This window comes from Siniperca chuatsi, linkage group LG22 (genome assembly GCF_020085105.1).
Source record: "Siniperca chuatsi isolate FFG_IHB_CAS linkage group LG22, ASM2008510v1, whole genome shotgun sequence".
Classification (NCBI taxonomy): Eukaryota; Metazoa; Chordata; class Actinopteri; order Centrarchiformes; family Sinipercidae; genus Siniperca; species Siniperca chuatsi.
In genome coordinates this window covers 24504239-24523930 of record NC_058063.1, presented here as the reverse complement: position 1 = coordinate 24523930, position 19692 = coordinate 24504239, and the positions used below count along the sequence as shown (strand labels likewise).

The following is a 19692-nucleotide window of genomic DNA, read 5'->3' as shown; positions in this document are numbered from 1 at the left end:
TCAGGTGAAACATCGGTCTGCAGGCAGGAGACGAGTCAGTGCAGCGGCGTGGAGCTCGTTAACCTCATACGCTGCTTTAATGCTGCAAGTTATACAGATACTGTTGTGGAGCAGCAGCCAAGTCACTCGCCTCTATACTTGTGTATAAAGTGACCAATAAACGGGATGTGACTCATGACCACGTTTCATGTTGCTGTGTACTCGGGTCGAATTCAATACCTGGATGTTACGATGACGCTCTGACGACAAAATGTGCAGCTTTTCTAAATCTTGTATTAAGATACTGAAACATGTCACATGGAAACGGTTAAACTGTCTCGTCTTACTTCAGGTGAGTATAAACTGTTACCTGTGGCTGTTTAATCTTTCCACAGAAGACAGATTATGGTAGGGACCCAATGCCGCAGGACTAGCAGAAGATCAGCCGACGGCAGCCAAGAAACCACGGCCGGTGATGCTAGCATCAAACATGAACATGTTAACGGTCAGTTCGATGAAGTAGAAAACTCCTTCACACATTAGGGACAACTGAAGAACAACCTGCAGTAGTCTATAAATCTTGGAGTTAAATCTGTCACTCTTTACTGCACAGGTAATACAGATGTCTGTAAACCGGTTAAGTTACGTTAGCTCAGTCAGCTGGTCTTCACTGTTAGCCAGCGTCTCCTGGCAGACGCACGTGACAATACAGCAGGAAGACGATTTGTTTCTCAGAGCTTATTGTTCCCTACGAGACTTGAAGCTCCCTGTTTATGGTTTGTTTGTTGTGAGCAACAGCTAATATAGCTAGTCGCTAATGTTAGCCTCTTAGCTGCTGCGCTGTCGGCTGCTCTCTCGCCGTCAGACCGACGGGGCTTCATCAAGTTGAAATAAATAACAGTTCTCCCTCCGACCCCCAAGCTCCGACCCCAGGCTCCGACCCCCACGCTCCGACCCCCAGGCTCCGACCCCCAGGCTCCGACCCCCAGGCTCCGACCCCCAGGCTCCGACCCTCACGCTCCGACCCTCACGCTCCGACCCCAGGCCCCGACCCCAGGCTCCGACCCCAGGCCCGACCCCCAGGCCCCCCCCAGGCTCCGACCCCAGCTCCGCTCCGACCTCCACCCCCAGCTCCGACCCCACGCCCGACCCCCACGCCCCCCCACGCTCTGACCCTACTCACTCTGCTCTGTTTTCACTGCAGAGTGCTCCTCAGCAGGCAGAGCGCCCCCTGCTGTCCACAAGGAGCCGTTTCACACCCTCCCCCAGCCTTTGGGCCACACCTCCTCATTTACATACAGCTTGAAAAGCCAAATGGAAAAGATGAAACTTAAAATGCAAATGTTATTTTTTTTCTATTTAAGCTTAATTAAAGCTAATTTAAGTATTTCAATTTAAGATTTTCCATTTCCCATTTAAAGTTTCATATTTGATGTTTCCATTTTCTTATTTCATCTTTACAATTTAAACATTTCCATTTAAGCTTTTGCATTTTAAATTGTACTTTTTTATTTTCACTTTACATTTTCAAAATAATAATTTTACATTTAAAATTTGCTTTTTCAATTTTCTTTTAGTTTAATTTAAGTTTAATTATGACCTGATTATTCTAGTGAATTAAAATAACAATCTTTTAAATTTGATCTCTTAATTTTCTATTTGGACTTGATTGTCTAATTTGAATTATGACCAAAATATCCTCCACAGACTTCACTTCCTTTTACTTTACTTCACTTTACACAGTTTCAGCAGCACAAAATACATGGCACTTTTTGAATTGAATTGTTTTATAGTTTCAACTGACACTTCACTTCAAGGTTTATCAAACAGTGAACAGGGTTCAGTTACTCAGTTAGTTGAAGTGTTACCTGAGGTTTCCCAGCTGGTGAACAGGGTTCAGTTAGTCAGTTAGTTAGTTAGTTGAAGTGTTACCTGAGGTTTCCCAGCTGGTGAACAGGGTTCAGTTAGTTGAAGTGTTACCTGAGGTTTCCCAGCTGGTGAACAGGGTTCAGAGGAGAGACGAATCCCTGAAGAGCCTCCATGTAATCTGGACGAGACATGTGTTCAACCAGGAACTTCATCTGAGTCTGACAACCAATAGCAACACATCACTATCAACCTATCACAGCACAGGAACTCATCACTACGAACCAATCACAGTGCGCAGAGACATCTTTACTCAAGCACTTAATTCAACAGAGAGAAGAATTTCTTTTTTGTGAGTTTTCCTACTTTCTGTGTTTCGTCCTTCTTCTCTTGTTTCAGTGTGTCGGTCAGATTCACCAGTTTATCCATGGCCTCCACCTGCACACACACACACACACACACACACACACATATCTGTTATTGGCTGCAGTATCACATTAAGCCACTAGATGGCAGCAGCTTCACATTCATGAACAGTCATTCAGTCTGAAATGTTTAAAGTGACTTCAGACAGAAAATACACTCAGAGCACAGAGACAGACTGACCCTGTGCTCACCTGTCTGTTCATGTGTTCAGGTGTTTCAGTGCTCACCTGTCTGTTCAGGTGTTTCAGGTACATGCCACAGGCTCTGCAGAAAGCCTCCAGCAGCAGACCGAACCGGCGGGACACCGTCTTATTGTGCATCTCAGACCTGAGAACAGCGTTTCTGTTAGTTTGAACTCAACATTAAAGTTACATTAAAGTTATCTAGAACTAGTAAACTTTATTTGTTAGTGATCCAGTAACGACTGAGCTCAACATGGAGGAGATAAAGATAAGCTTTATTCCACAGCTCGTGCTTCTCACTTGAGATGCCAGAAGAAGAAGTGTCCTATCCTCTGATTGGTCAGAGCTTTCTTAATCAGGAAACGAGCCAGAGGATTGTCCAGGTACATCTCATACTTTAACACCTGCAAACACACAATTTAGATTCTCAGTTTCAATTTGCTTTTTTCACATTTATATAGCGCTTATTCATAACAGAAGTTATCTCATTGCACTTTTCCTATAGAGCAGGTCTAGACCGAACTCTTTGTAAAGACATTGGTGACATTTTGTGTAAATTAAAAAGGCCATATTGTGCTTTTGGGGTTTTCCCCTTTCCTTTAGTGCATTATATTGCTTTTTGATCCGTGTAAAACGTCTGCAGTTACAAAGCCCAAAGTCCACGCCAAAGGGAGTTATTCTCTCCTGCAGAAAACACTGCTCCTGAAACGCCATGTTTGTAGTCCAGCCTTTTCTTCCGTTACTTATCTACGTCACTGTGTAACACAGCACCACCTCCAGCTAGGTGACTGTACCGGCCGCTGAAACCTAGAGAATCTACCTCGCTGTCTACAGGTGTTGTTTCCTCGCTAGTCTGACTCACATAAGTCGGCTGTGGGTATATTTCAGTTGGGATTCTCCTCCCCTTCCATTATCTGCCTGTTACCGTTTTGCAGGGGCACCATCGCTGCATCCTGAGCTTAGCGCCGCCCAAGATGATTGTGATTGGTTTAAAGAAATACAAACAAGCCAGAACGCTTTTTCCCCCTAGATCAGAATGATAATGGGTACAGCCAGACCTTTCTTCTTGCTAATTGTTTCACATCATCTGTTGTTTCGCATCGTACTTTCCACCCCACATCCCAGTGATTATTGTAAGTGTTTACATTGGCCACATACTGTGCTACATGCACATGCTAACACGTTACCTCTGTTTCTCCTCACAACAAAAACTTTCTACTTCACTGGGCTCTGTAGTTCACTTCTCACAAATGTACCTGTAAAGACAAACGTAAAACAGAGTGTATGTTTAGAGAGTTTAGGTATAAATACTAACATAATTATTAACATTATGTGACAGAGAGATATAAATAACATTAGCAGCATTTAGCTGAGAAAACGTCTCGGAAAACTTTAAACTTGATGCTGATGTTGTTAATTTCTCCCCTATTTCGGATCAGATTCCCGCTTTAACATGTGTCATGGTGACGTTTTTGGTTTAGAAGCAGTTATTGTAGTGATATTCAGGTAGAAGTGCAGCCTTGGCCTGCTTAGGCCTGTGGGCGCTGACCAATCAGAGCAGACTGGGCTTCTCGGAGGGGGGCCTTAAAGAGACAGGAGCTAAAACAGAGCGTTTCAGACAGACGGAGAAAAGAGGTGCTGCACCCTAATAAAAGTATGAACCTGAAAATGAGCATAATATGGCCTCTTTAAATAATAATAATAATAAAAACTGGTTATATAAGAACAGAATTATCAATAGTGAACACTTGAGAAAATCATTATAGATCTTGTGTACCCGATGTTAATATGTTGTATTCATAATATATACATCCAATCTGATTGTACTAATACAGTTAGGTCACAAGCTCCATGTATGTTAATGTTATAACTACACAAAGTTCTCAATGGATAATTTATCTCAACCCCTACATGTTTATTTAAGGTATTTTGTTCCAATCAGGTGTTTCTAAAAGTTATATTTTGGTTATTCCCCCAGAATCTTTACTGTTCCTTCTGTCAGTACTGTTCAAAGACGTTTAGGGTCTGCTGTAAACCCTCTTCTGTGTTGGACAACAGAACCAGATCATCAGCATACAGCAGGAGTTTAGTATCAGTGTCATGGAGAGGATCACCTGGACCCACAGATTGTTCCAACACTGTTCATCAATGTCAAACTGCAGCCACATGTCACTCCTCGTCTTTGTTTAAAGAGCTCGCTTCTTTTATGGTTGAATTTCATGGCATATTCGTGAATCAAACCTGTACCAAGAGGTGAATTGGGAGGTGAAATGTACCTGCACCAGGAGGTGATACTTACCTGTACCAGGAGGTGAACCAGGTGGAGTAGGAGGTGAGGGTGTAAACGCACCTGTACGAGCTGCAGCAGGTACTGCGACAGCTTGTCGTCTGTCAGGCCTTGCACCAGGCAGCGCAGAGCGAACTCTCTGACCATCGGATCAGGAAAGTTACAGTCCAACAACTCCAGAGCCGACTCAGGCTCCATCAGAGGCCACTCCTTCAACAAACAGTACATCTGAGGGGGGCGAGGAAGAGGAGGAGACAGGCAGGTGGCTGATGAGTTGAATTGAAATACATGAAGAAACCATCCTGACTGCGAGTGTGTTTGTACCTGGGACACTTCGTCTCTGGAGTTCCATTTGACGGACAAAAGCAGCTTAGGAAGAGACTCTGGGATGTTTACACAGTAATGTCTGCAGAGAGAGAGACAGGTAGACAGACAGGTAGACACAGGTCGATGGAGAGACAGGAAAAAGACAAAGAGACAGACAATAAAACAGACAGGTAGACAGGTTAGGATGAAAGAAGACAGAGACATGTGTAGACAGGTAGAATCACTTATTTGTGTTAAAGGAGCAGTGTGTAATATTTAGGGCCTCTATTTGCAGAAATGGAATATAATATTTATAAGTATGTTTTCATTAGTGTTTAATCACCTGAAAATAAGAATCGTTGTGTTAGAATAAGCCCTTTATATCTACAGAGGGAGCGGCAAACCGACAAACCAGACACCGGCTCTAGATAGGGCCTTTAACATTTTTCTCGAGTTTCGCGTCCACCGTAGTTTGTCCTACATGCTTGAAAGGGGAGGGTGAGGCGAGCGGGATTCACATGGTTGCAACCTGCAATTTCACCGCTAGATGCCACTAAATCCTTCACACTTTAAATTCCATCTCTTTGTGTAAACTCTACAAGTTAAGCCCCACCCCTAACCTAAATCTCCACGTTTAGTCCCGCCCCTCACATGTCTCCACATTAACCCCGCTCCATCTGTGTCTCCACATGAAGCCTCGCCCCTCACCTGTGTCTCCATGTTAACCCCCACCCTTTTCGATGTCTCCACGTTAAGCCCCGCCCCTCACCTGTGTCTCCAGAGGAAGTCCTTCTCCTGCTCTGAGAGCTCGTAGAGAGGATCTCTGGAGCAGAGAGAACGAAGCTGCTCTGCATCACCTGCTGAAACACTGCTGTCACAGGCCAGACGACTGCTCTGAGACAGAGAGACAGGTGGGAGAGAGAGAGAGACAGGTGGGAGAGAGAGACAGGGAGACAGGTGGGAGAGAGAGAGAGACAGGTGGGAGAGAGACAGGGAGACAGGTGGGAGAGAGAGAGACAGACAAGAGAGAGGCGGATGGGAGAAAGGGACACAGACACAGGTGGAAGAGAAACAAAGTAGAGAAAGACAGGGAGACAGGAATGTATGTATTGTTAATAGTAAGTATATCTATAAAGTTCATGTACTATATTACCAGTCCATGGCAGTAGTTGTATACACTACCACTCAAAGGTTAGAGTCACCTGTTATACTGATGTTTTTCTTCTTTCCTTTAATAATGGCTTTTTAAATATTTAGCATCATTTTAACACAGTTTAAAACAGTAAAGTTATACACCCAATGTATTATTTACATTTGACAGAGTTTTAGAATAATTAAATGATTAAAATTTCTGTTTAGTCGACGTCCCCACAGTGTTGCGTGACGGGGGAATGATGTTGGAACCATTTTCCCCCCAAATACTCTTCGATTTTTAATAATTTTCCAGTCCAGAAAAGCGAAAGTGACCTGGATCATTATTGAACCACAACTCCAAATATTTTGGGAGCCGTTTGTCTCTGGGCCCTCTGCAGTCTCCTCAATGGTCAGACCGAACAGGTTTAAACTGTGATTGTCCGTCCTCTGTATGTTCGGCTGCTGTTCTGTGATGCAGCTCCAGCAGTGCTGACCTGGACTCAGCTGCTGTTTCTACTGTGAAGTTTATAGAATAGCTTTGCTAAAGCAGCACGCCTGTTAACTCCAGCCTGTTATTGGGCTTTGACACTGAAACAGGAACCTGTTCCTGTTTAAATCAGCACAGATTTTAATGCTCAGCTTCCCGTTTCTTTCACCAGTGACTTTAACTGCTCAGAGGATCTTTGTCTCTTTCTGCCCTTTCAGTCGTCAGTCTGGTTGAACCGTTGTACAACCTTTTGTTCTCCATGTATAAAACATTACTTTTTTGCAAACCCTTCATACAAAATAACATCTGTTTGTAAAGAAGATTTTCTACAACATAAAGGCATGAAAGACCATTCGGAAATAGATTATTCCTCTCAACCGTCTGACTGCACTGAATCAAGCTTGTGGTAGGCGACTCCAAACCTTTGAGCGGTAGTGTACATGTTACCAGTCCATGACAGGAGTTGTATGTATATATATGTATGTATATGTATGTATATACAGTGGTGTGAAAAAGTGTTTGCCCCCTTCCTGATTTCTTTTTTTTTTTTGCATGTTTGTCACACTTAAATGTTTCAGATCATCAAACAAATATTAGTCAAAGATAACACAAGTAAACACAAAATGCAGTTTTGAAATGAAGGTTGTTATTATTAAGGGAAAACAAAATCCAAACCTACATGGCCCTGTGTGAAAAAGTGATTGCCCCTAAACCTAATAACTGGTTGCTCCACCCTTAACAGCAACAACTGCAACCAAGCGTTTGCGATAACTTGCAGTGAGTCTTTTACACCGCTGTGGAGGAGTTTTGGCCCACTCATCTTTGCAGAATTGTTGTAATTCAGCTACATTGGAGGGTTTTCGAGCATGAACTGCCTATTTAAGGTCACGCCACAGCATCTCAATAGGATTCAGGTCAGGACTTTGACTAGGCCACTCCAAAGTCTTCATTTTGTTCTTCTTCAGCCATTCAGAGGTGGACTTGCTGGTGTGCTTTGGATCATTGTCCTGCTGCAGAACCCAAGTTTGCTTCAGCTTGAGGTCACGAACAGATGGCCGGACGTTCTCCTTCAGGGGTTTTTGGTAGACAGCAGAATTCATGGTTCCATTTATCACAGCAAGTCTTTCAGGTCCTGAAGCAGCAAAAGAGCCCTATACCATCACACTACCACCACCGTATTTTACTGTTGGTGTTTTACTTTTTCTGAAATGCGGTGTTACTTTTACGCCAGATGTAATGGGACACACACCTTCCATAAAGTTCAACTTTTGTCTCGTCAGTCCACAGAGAATTTTCCCAAAAGTCTTGGGGATCATCAAGATGTTTTCTGGAAAAAATGAGACGAGCCTTAATGTTCTTTTTGCTCAGCAGTGGTTTTCGTCTTGGAGCTCTGCCATGCAGGCCATTGTTGCCCAGTCTCTTTCTTATGGTGGAGTCAGGAACACTGACCTTAACTGAGGCAAGTGAGGTCTGCAGTTCTTTGGATGTTGTTGTGGGGTCTTTTGTGACCTCTTGGATGAGTCGTCGCTGCGCTCTTGGGGTAATTTTGGTCGGCAGGCCCCTCCTGGGAAGGTTCGCCACTGTTCCATGTTTTCGCCATTTGTGGATAATGGCTCTCATTGCGGTTCGCTGGAGTCCCAAAGCTGTAGAAATGGCTTTATAACCTTTTCCAGACTGACAGAGCTCAATTACTTTCTTTTTCATTTGTTTCTGAATTTCTTTGGATCTCGGCATGATGACTAGCTTTTGAAGATCTTTTGGTCTACTTCACTCTGTCAGGCAAGTGACTTCTTGATTGAGAACAGGTGTGGCAGTAATCAGGCCTGGGTGTGGCTAGAGAAATTTAACTCAGGCGTGATAAACCACAGTTATGTTTTAACGGGGGGGCAATCACTTTTTCACACAGGGCCATGTAGGCTTGGATTTTGTTTTCCCTTAATAATAACAACCTTCATTTAAAAACTGCATTTTGTGTTTACTTGTGTTATCTTTGACTAATATTTAAATTTGTTTGATAATCTGAAACATTTAGGTGTGACAAACATGCCAAACAATAAGAAATCAGGAAGGGGGCAAACACTTTCACACCACTGTACATATATATATATATATATATATATATATATATATATATATATATATTTTACCAGTCCATGGCAGTAGTTGTAGCCCAGCTCCCTGCTGATGGTCCAGTTAGCGTGCTCTTCTATCTGTTGCTCATCAGGAAACACGACAGTCTGATTAAACCAGGAGAACTCCAGCTCCACACAGGGAGTCTCCTACAGAGGTCGAGACGATCAATCAGTCATTTAATCAACTGAATCAATCAGATGTCTTCATTGTGATAGACAGGTTGAGAGACAGACAGGCAGATAGAGGCGTTGTGTACCTTGTTGGGATTTGAACCAGCGACTCCGATGGGATTCAGGAGGTCCTCGAGGCCGTGAGGGACTGGCCAAAGACTGAGAGCCACTTTACCCGAAACCAGAATGTCCGTGTAGTCAAACAGGTTAACGTTCCCCCAGGCCAGCGGACAGTGCTCCTGACAGACAGACAGGTGGACAGACAGACAGGTTCATTCTTTCATTGATTCCTTCATGTGTTTATGTGTCCTCGTCTCCTTCCTTTCCTACCTCCTTGGCTCCTTTCCTTCCCTTCACAGAGCAGATAGACAGGCAGAGTCTGGCTGAGCGAGGGAGGTCAGCCAGGTAGATGTCATAGGTCAGCCACTCGTTCCACCTGGACACAGACAGACAGCACAGACAGACAGGTAGCGAGGAGAGAGAGACAGACAGGTAAGACAGAGAGACAGGTGGTAAAAAAGAAATAGTCACAGAGACAGGAATTAGAGAGACAAGGAGTGAGACAGAGAGACAGACGATAAAGTGACAGACTTTTCTTTACCTCAATCACTACGGCAGCAACATTTCAGCGTGATTGGATGCTCACGGCCAAGGTGTGTATACTCAGTGTGTATACTCAGTGTGTGTATTCACTGTGTATACTCAGTGTGTATACTCAGTGTGTATATTCACTGTGTATACTCAGTGTGTGTATTCACTGTGTATACTCAGTGTGTGTATTCACTGTGTATCCTCAGTGTGTGTATTCACTGTGTATACTCACTGTGTATACTCACTGTGTATATTATGTGTGTATATTAAGTGTGTATGTTACCTGGGGTTGGAGCAGGGGACTCTCTGAGTGTTGACGTTGTCACAGAGTGGCTCTCCACCATGATAGATACCCGTCCTCACATAGATCTACACGCACGCACACACACAGGTTTACAAACATATTTGAACCTTTACACACTCATGTTAACACACCATGACTCTGTCAGACACAGATGTCAGGTCTGTGCACCAAGTTCAACAAAACAGGAGGACACAGTACAATCAGTTCTTACCGACAGCAGCACAGGTGATCACACCTGTTGGGACTCCAAAGATGAATTCATTCATTTGTGTGATTTTTAACTGAACTTTCATTAGGCAGCATGCTCTTCTGCATTGCAAAATCCCGAGAGCATTGAACGCAGCATCCCAGCCACTAGTGGCCAGTCTGACCTGTGACCCGGATGTCACCAGGTAAATAAACATGGATGCAGCATACATGTTTTAGTCATTTTAAAACTAAAGCTATTCCTCAGCTGTTATTATCCCCCACAGTGGAAAAGGGAGGTGGGTTATTAGTAATTGGAAAACTGGTATCCAGTTTTACCAGGTTGTCTTTTGTTTATGTGTATCAGTATGTTTGACTCATTAGACAAGTAATTACAACTGTTCACAAAGCAGTCGCTTCCAACAAGAGAGACCGAGTGCCAGTGACAACATGCAGAAAGTCACCAGAGAAGTTGGATGTCAGACGGACCGCTTTGTGGGGAAAAGGACTGTGGCCACACAACTGTCTACAAGATCACTAGGCAACAGAAAGAATACAGGTATGTTGAGAGGTTCTTAGTTTGTCTTTGTGAATGTCTGTGATGGTAACAGACAGATTCTAGGTATGCACAATATAGTTTCAACAACTCTCCTGTCACACTCATAGATGGTACTGCTGTGGTAAGAACCTAAACCCTTTCATTAGTCATTGAACACAGACAGTAAGGTTATCGTTACATTTAGACTTTCAGATGTCATGCATCCTGGATGAAACCTTGAAACTTTAATGGTTGAAGAACAGACATTTTTTCAACAAATCTGTTCTATTTACATAGCTCCAGCTCTCTTACACTTATAAACACTATACCTAAAGAACTCTTATTACTATCTTTATTTGCATATATATTTTCCAGGTTCTCAAGCTACGATAGCCACGAGGAGTGTTGCTGTGGGCAACACCACATTCATGTTGTTACTTCACTATGAAGGTGAGAAATTCGGAATAATACACTTTGTAACAAGTCTTTTTTGTTGCCTGTGATTTTCTTTGTCAACAGAGCAACAACCAAGACGCTGCAGGACATGGTGAAGTATTTGGTGTATGAGGAGTGCCTGCTTGAGCTTTTTACAATCTGCCCCACCTGCTCAAGAGTCTGCAAGGTAGCCACGTTTGTAAAAGGAACATTAATTTCTGTGACCCTCCAGAGTTGCTCAGACACCACAGAGTGGAAGAGTCAACCACTTATCTGCACCTATCAGCTGCTGTCTACTACACAGGCTCCTCTTTCGTCCAGACTAACAAGGTTTGTAAAAACAAAGACGTAATCTAAAATCGTTCCTAGGGCCAGTGCATCCCACAGTGCTACAGTGGGATATAGTACATGCTCTGAACACTGTTACAGAGAGGTACTTTCTGATTTTACATTACAGGTGCTCAATGCAATAAATGTGAGAACCTTCACCAGAATGACACATTGAAATCATGTGCATAATTGCATTCTGCCTTCAGTGCTGCATAAATGGCGATCACACCAGACCGACCTGCTTGAGGACTGAAACAGACGGAAACTGTATCTCTTGGTGGTGATATGAGAGCCGACAGTCCAGGCCACTGCAGAAAGTATGGCTTATATTCCATGATGGATCTCAGCACAAAATTGTTGATATCCACGCTGTCTACCTGAGCAGCTTGTGTGCGTCGTGGAACCGCTGTCTGTGCGGACACCACAGGTGTGCGAGCCGCAGCAGCTCAGCGAGACAGCCGCCACACACCGGTAGACAGCGGTAGGCAGTGTGGCCCAAGCCTAACTATTTTGGAGTAATCCCATACCAAACCTTCTCATTTCAGGCTTTACCTGGCCGCATTGCATTTCAGTGAAAATTCTAGCCGTACCCAAGCGAGGACTGCAGCAGGAGAACTGCAGTTCCAAATAAAATTTCCCAAGACCAAGAGAGGGGAACATGTTGTGTCCATGGTGAAGACCAAATGTACTGCTGGTTAGTTCATCTCAATTGTCTGTTGGTATCACAACATTTCTATTGCAGTCTGTCATCAGTTGAGACCATATGAATGACTCAAACTATTTGCTACGTTATGTGCTCTGTCCTGTGTTTCAGAGTATGTGACTGAGCTGACGGACCTCCTCTTTAAGGAGGTCATCATGACCCTTCCCTCTTTGTGGCTGAGATGAATGCAGTGGCTGTTCCTGTATTCCTGTGCTCACAGTATGAGCGACCTGAGAAATCAGACGCAACTGTTAGAGACTCTGTCACATCTGTCCAGATGAAGAACAGCTTCGGGTTAACTCTGCACATTTAAAACAATGTTTATTAATGTGGACTGTCCCTGTTAAATAATCCAATAAATAAATGAACTAAAAAAAATACAAAGACAAACGACATCCTCGTCTGGGTGTCTCGCTCCTCTGTAGGGTGGGGAGCTGTAACATGTCTGTTTCTGTTGTCTCACAACCGTCCCCAGCTGACCGGCCAGTCTCACCCTGCTAGCTGCTCCTCACATCTCCCACATCATCAGAGTTAATCAGACATTATTTTGATGAATGGGCGACATATTTCAAATCTAAAAGGTTATTCTCTCACCTGGAAAGATATCAAAACGTAATTTAAAGACACTCTAACAGTTGCCAAAGTATCCTCGATAAACCGTCGGAGCAGGACCACTTCTGGTCATCTGGACCACTTTGTCCCCACGGGGACTTTGAATATGAACAGTCCTCAAACTGCGACTGATGATGTTTCATAGCAACATGAGAACACAAGAAGAGACTGAGGAGGAGACGAACCTTGTCGATGTCTCTGATGTTGACGTTGACGTAGGTGGCACAGAGCAGTCGGACCCTCAGCAGCGTGTTGAAGGCCCACAGAGAGCGAGGAGGAGAACCGTCACTTCCTCCTGGACAGGGAGACGGCTGAGGAGTCCGACGACTGAAACACAAACAACAAACATCCTTTACCTGGCTACAGTGCACCTGAACCAGCTCCTGATTGGCTGTGACTCGTGTGTCAGAGATGCTGATTGGCTGTTGTACCTGTATGAAGGCGTGACAAAGCCAGAGGCAGGTAGCTGAGAGTAGAGACTGTCTTTGGAGACCAGCATCAGGTGAGGAAGACGACCCACTATGATACAGGAGCGGATATACTGCAGAGAGACGGGTGGAGGGAGAGACAGGTGGGAGCGAGACAGGTGGTGGGTGACAAGTAGAGACAGTGAGCAGGTAGTACTGAAGAATTTGTCGATGAAGGGTTTTGTTTTCAGAGTGAACTTGTTACCTTGTACTGACTGAGAGGATACTTCTCCAACAGGTACTCATCACAGCCACACACCTGAGGACACAGACAGACAGACAGGTGAGTCAGACAGACAGGTGAACCTTCAGGATGAACTGTCCCTGGTACTCCTGGACACAGACAGACAGGTGAGTCAGACAGATAGGTGAACCTTCTTCAGGATGTACTTTCCCTGGTACTCCTGGACACAGACAGACAGGTGAGATAGACAGACAGACAGATAGGTGAGTCAGACAGACAGGTGTACCTTCAGGATGTACTGTCCCTGGTACTCCTGAGGACACAGACAGACAGACAGGTGAGTCAGACAGACAGGTGTACCTTCAGGATGTATTGTCCCTGGTACTCCTGGACACAGACAGACAGACAGACAGACAGACAGACAGGTGAGTCAGACAGACAGGTGAACCTTCAGGATGTACTGTCCCTGGTACTCCTGGACACAGACAGACAGGTGAGATAGACAGACAGGTGTACCTTCAGGATGTACTGTCCCTAGTACTCCTGAGGACACAGACAGACAGGTGAGTCAGACAGGTGAGTCAGACAGACAGGTGTACCTTCAGGATGTACTGTCCCTGGTACTCCTGGACACAGACAGACAGACAGACAGACAGGGGAGTCAGACAGACAGGTGTACCTTCAGGATGTACTTTCCCTGGTACTCCTGGACACAGACAGACAGGTGAGTCAGACAGACAGGTGTACCTTCAGGATGTACTGTCCCTGGTACTCCTGGACACAGAGGCGGAGCTGTTGAGGAGAGAGGTGCATTGATCGGCTTTTCTTCCTGATGGACTCTGCTATCAGCTGCTCAGGTAAACTGTCATGACTCACCTGTACACAAACACACATAACAGAACATCATACCTGACCAGATGTCACATATTTATTATTGCTAACTTGACCGCGAAATGAGAAAGTGTTGAAAACGTGACGCTGCCACGGTGGACTGCCGTGTGTATTACACGCTTTGGCGTAATACCGGGTTGCAGCAGCAGACTGGCGGCAAGTGATAGTTTATTGGAGCATCTGATGTCCCGTATGGTAAATAGTGCCACGAAACTAAGAGCGCTCGAGCTGGTCAGTTTGGCGGCACTGTTTAAATGCGCGTAATAACACATATGGTGAGTGTGTGTGTGTGTGTGTGTGTGTGTGTGCGTCAAACACTGACACAGACAACAGAGGACAGAAGTAAATGACACCAAAACACAGTAGAGATTCTCAGCATAGTTTGTCATTACATGACTATTTTGGTACAAATATTTACCCGCCAGTGTGAGCCTTCCAAGATTTACTCACCAAATGGAAAATCTACCCGCATTTGGCGCTTGGTGGGTGTTAATTTCGGACCCTGACCTGACCCAGACTGGAACAGACCGGGACAAACCTGGTCCCTTGAGTTTTCATACCCAAATCAGATTCATCATCGGAGATACAGTCCTGATGTCCGTCCACACCTTCAGCTGATAATGTAGTTTTGTGGTCCATATTTCTAAAATAATGTGCAATTAATCAAATTACATCCAACCAAATGCCACATGGTGAACTGGGAGCTGGAGGGGCCCCTGGGGATCTTTGGGCTCCTGTATTTGTAGCTACCTCAATGCAAAATACAGCTGCTATCCTGCTACTAACACTGGGTGTGTTCACAGCAGTCAGCTCGAGTCCACACTACACTCACAAAACAAACAGACAACTGGGATAAATCTGAGTGGGGCTGGAAGCCGCTCTTTCCTCTGCTTCATAACCACCACTGAGGTTCCCTTCAGCAAGGCCTGCCCACTTTCTCACCTTCACACGATTGACCAATCACTGCATAAACTGAGTGTGAATGTCTGCGGGGGGAGTTGTTATCATCACTCCCCACTCCCTGCTGTGCTGAGCTTGGCACTCCCGTGTGGTTAGCTACCGTGTCAGAGACTAGATGCCAAGTGTTGATGCTGTACGTTTGTTCTACATTCACGTATTAATCCATTCCATGTGAGCTGGACTTTGAGAGCACAAATTCCTAATTTAGCAAGTCGTCCTCAGTACGAGAGCTGCAGAGACTCCAGCAGGTCCACAGAATCACCAGAACATTAACTGGTTAATGTCCACGTGGAAAGGGTTTCAGCCAGCTCCCACATCCTGTTATCTTACAGCATGAAACACAAACCAACACACATCCAGCTTCACCTTCAGGGTGTATTTCTGTTTGGAGTTTGACGGAGACACGATCACCCAGATGGTCACGATCAACCTCCCTGCAGAGAGACAGGTAGAGAGAGACAGACAGGTACAGCATTATCTTACTTCAGTTGGATGATCCCCACAGATTCCCAGAGTTTCCTCATGTCGGCCTGTTTGCTTGAAGTGACCAGCTCTTATTGGAGAGTCAAAGGTAAGGATGATCGTGTTTTCTTACTGATCCTGTACAGAGTCTTTTCATGCTGAGCATGTTTGGTTATTTTCTGGTGGGGGGGGGTGTCTTCTACATGATTTTGTACCTGGGGCCCTTTGAGTAATAACCCGCCTATGATTCTGTCTGTCAGAGCAGGAAACCCGTTCTGAGACCATGAAGTCAGTCCCCCCGCGGGTCAAACAGGGCGAGTACCTTTGTCCAGCTTGCTGTAGATGTGCTGTGGGAGTTGGGGGCTGGATTCCACGTTGGGGGGGTAAACGTAGAGCGCCTGGCTGTGGGGCCCTCCCCACCCTCGCCTCCATGGCCTCTCTGCACACGCTCAGTATGGAGCGGCGGAAGTCCTGAACTTCTGGGTCCTTCATCATCTCAAACTCACAGACCGGCATCCCGATGGCAAATCCTGCACACAGGGACGGTTTTAGTCTGAGGGAGGGGGTAGGGGGGAGTCGGTGAGAGATGAGGTCATTATTGGTAAGGTCATTGGAGTTGTTTGATGACGGACCAATAGCTGCCCAGACAACTGTTGACATTTTTGTTGTTGTGTAGTGTCTTGTAGCCCTCTTTGACCCTGTTTAGACCTCTACTGGAACAAGAGCACTGTACTTTGGTCCTGTAGGTGCCAAAGAAGCCCAGCATGGCCCCCAACCCTAACTCAGCCTCAGAACCAGTTCAGATATCTCTGGCCCTCTTTGGGCCTAAACTGGAACCTAACTAGGTCTTCTTGGCCCTGGATGGAACCGCATTGGTCCCCATTACAAAAAAAACCATGTGAATTATTCACATACAATAAGCACGTGGTTTTCTAACGTTTCACATGTGATGCATTCGGAGGACTATTTCCAGCGGCGGATGAATCCACATGTGGTGCTGTAGTGAGTGTTTGGGGCAGCAGGACGGTGTGTGTGGGGCGGAGTCAGAATAAACTACAGCGTGTGTGTTCATGGTGATGAAGGAACATGTCACCCAGTGCAACAGAGCAGCTCGCTGATGAGTTTTAATAGTTTTTATGTCTCAGAGGAAGAAGATCCAAGCAGGATTAAGCATCAGCACACACTACCACAGCTTAGCGGTCACTCATGTCACAACCTGCACTTCGCCTGTTCTGTGCTGGTGGTCCTGCTTTTCTGAGTAGTTCGCCCCCCTGTACTCATTAAAACAGCCAAGACGCCTTCCTCCCGCTCTGTCCTGTTAAAATCGGCAGGTTGAGTTTGAGCTGAACACAAACAAACATCCTCGTGGATACTTGGAAAGGAAAAAAATCTTCTGGCTGGGCAATTTGGCTTTAATCATTATCATTATATCAATATCACGGTCTGGCAAATGTATGAAAAATCACATGTGAAATAATGAAATTGATGTTTGCTATAAATACGTGTTCCACTTGTATGCATTACAACACAAAAACAACTCCTTTGCAAGTTTTAGTTTATTTTAGTGGCTCAACAATCTGCACGTTACTTCAGTGAGTAACTGACAACAGGTCAAACTGGGCAGCTGTGGGTCTGTGAGCTCTGTCTGTACCAAAGACTGTGTGTGAGGGACAAACCTCCACTCTGTAAAAACAACTGCGAGTGGACTGAGTGCTTCTGTAGTTCCAAGTCATAGAAAACAACTTGTAAATTTGCAACCTTTAATATTGATGTTTCATTGAATGGAAGATATGATTTTACTTAGTTAAACTGTGTAAAAGCACATTCTTAATCGCTGTCATTCATCAGTTTCCTATGTTAACTGGAAATATAGTGGTGATCTAAACTTTTAACAATAGTTAATAGTTATAAATGAAAATATTAAGATGGTATTTATAGGTTAACATTTTGCATAGATCTCAGCAGAAAGTAAAACAATGAGAAGATAATGTTATGTGCTGGTTTTGTTTGGACATTTCTTTAAGACAAACGTGGAACATTCACTGAGAAACTCGTGAAAACAATTATCTGCACACTGAAGAGCTGTGAATCGCCCGAGGAGGCGTCATTCATTTGCGATCTGAGGAGGTCTTGTGGGTACTGCACCAGTACTGAGGCCAGTACTGCACCGGTACTGAGGCCAGTACTGTATACATACTGTCCCACATGGCTGATCGACCTACTTGATCAGCTGATTGTGTCTGTTTGCCTCACTATGTGAGCCTCACAGTACCGGTGTAGTTTCCTGAGGAAGACCTTCCAGAGTTTGCAACATTGCAGATAAATGATGCCTCCTAGCGTCATAACGTCTCAGCGTGCAGATAAGTCCGATTAAAAGGTGAAATCTAACATTTTCAGTCAGTAGTAAAGACAAAAGTGCAAATATTAATAGAATTTATTCAAATGGGATTTTTTTTAAATAAAAAGGACATTAAACACAAAAAGGTGGACAATATTTAAAACTATAAATGTAAAAGAAAACACATTTATTAAAATCAGATCAACAGACTGGGCCTGTGCCAGCGGTAACAGCTACGCCCGGAGAGCTGCAGAGTCCACGGGGGGGGGATGTGGTAACAGTGTTATGGCTACAGGTGTTATTTTTTAACAACCATAAGGAACATAAACAATAAACTTATCATTAGCCATGACGGTCAGGGCTATGTCTAGGTGTCAGTCTACATTAACCCAAGTCACTAAACTGGACATTGATCATTAACATCTCTACAATACTTGAAATAATTGTGCAATATTCTGTGTTTAATACTGCTGTGCAATATACATAAATATATATGTTTTCTGTTTAATTTATTGATATTTATTCATACTTCTATTACTGCTGTGCAATAACCACCATCTCATAATAATCTTAATAAGCTACACTTAACTTGACAGTTCATGCACTATTACTTATTACTTATATTATTACATTGTATTATACCGTACATATTTATCATCAACTGGTAAACCCACTTTGTACTTCACACTTATGTTATACTTATACCCACTTGGTACTTAATTTATCTGACCTGTATTATAGTGTATTATATATTTTGCTTAGTACTTCTGTTCCTGTGTGCACTGACGTGACAGTGAGCTGCTGTAACAAAGAGTTTCCCCTCTGGGATCAATAAAGGATTTCTGATTCTGAAACAAAATGGGTCCAAATTCAAAAGCAGTGACACTGCCAACTGTAAGCAGTTCACTGTGTTTGGAGGTGGTCTTTAAGGCAATTAGCTACTGGACTTAAAAACATAGCATTTCCACAAGGCGGGAAATGAACTCCATCTTTCACAAATAGCCCAGGACTGTCATGTCTACTGTGAGGGTGCTCAATCATAACACCATTTAAGCTACGAACCAATGTAGCTGTAACACTGTTGCCTTCCACCAGCACCTTTCGGGTCACAGACAGAAACATGATGGTGCTGCAGGTGAAGATGGTGCAGCTCCTCCATCATGTTGACCAGCTTGACGCTGCTGACCTCCCGATGTCGTTGCCGCCACAGTGGATGATGAGGACATCCGGTGCTGCTCTTCCTCGCAGGGACTGGAAAAAGAAGGCGAGAAGGCCTTTCCACCGCAGTCCACCTCAGCCAAACCTGCAGACACGTCCAGCACGCTGAGGAAGCTCCCCAACGTCTCTGCAGATCTCACCAGTGATCCACGCTGGAGGCCAAAACAGCTTGATACATCCCTGATCAACATGAATCCTTAAACTGGGTTTATACATGTGTGGCTGTATAAACCTACAGCATAGGCTTTGACTTACAGCTTCAGGTTTCCATTACACAGAGCTGAGACTGCAGTTTCTACAGAGAAAGGGGGAAAGCATATGAGATATAATTCAGGACTCAATCAGCTGTGATGTATTCAGTGAGAATCAGTAAAAAGAAAACTGTTGATCAGGGCGGATCTTTGACATCAGCTCTGGACATCACTACTTTTAGACTTTGCATTGTACTATTTACATTTTCAACGAGGGCTCCGGGTCCAGTCTAGATTCACTATGGGAGCAAA

General features: G+C 44.4%; 1 protein-coding gene and 1 pseudogene across 1 annotated transcript in view; one reads left to right on the top strand and one right to left on the bottom strand.

Annotated features, from left to right (window-relative positions):
- LOC122870279 overlaps positions 1-19692 on the top strand; it is a 234146-nt pseudogene that overhangs the window by 48517 nt on the left and 165937 nt on the right.
- The window catches only part of LOC122870088 (phosphatidylinositol 4,5-bisphosphate 3-kinase catalytic subunit alpha isoform-like), a 37479-nt gene that overhangs the window by 8205 nt on the left and 9582 nt on the right, over positions 1-19692 (bottom strand). The window contains 18 exon segments of the mRNA XM_044183835.1: positions 1960-2066; positions 2212-2283; positions 2499-2598; positions 2754-2857; positions 4804-4968; positions 5065-5146; positions 5816-5940; positions 8815-8946; positions 9057-9209; positions 9301-9406; positions 9845-9930; positions 12855-12996; positions 13101-13210; positions 13342-13395; positions 14068-14196; positions 15538-15605; positions 15956-16059; positions 16061-16163. Coding sequence (XP_044039770.1) covers positions 1960-2066; positions 2212-2283; positions 2499-2598; positions 2754-2857; positions 4804-4968; positions 5065-5146; positions 5816-5940; positions 8815-8946; positions 9057-9209; positions 9301-9406; positions 9845-9930; positions 12855-12996; positions 13101-13210; positions 13342-13395; positions 14068-14196; positions 15538-15605; positions 15956-16059; positions 16061-16163 — 1942 coding nt within the window.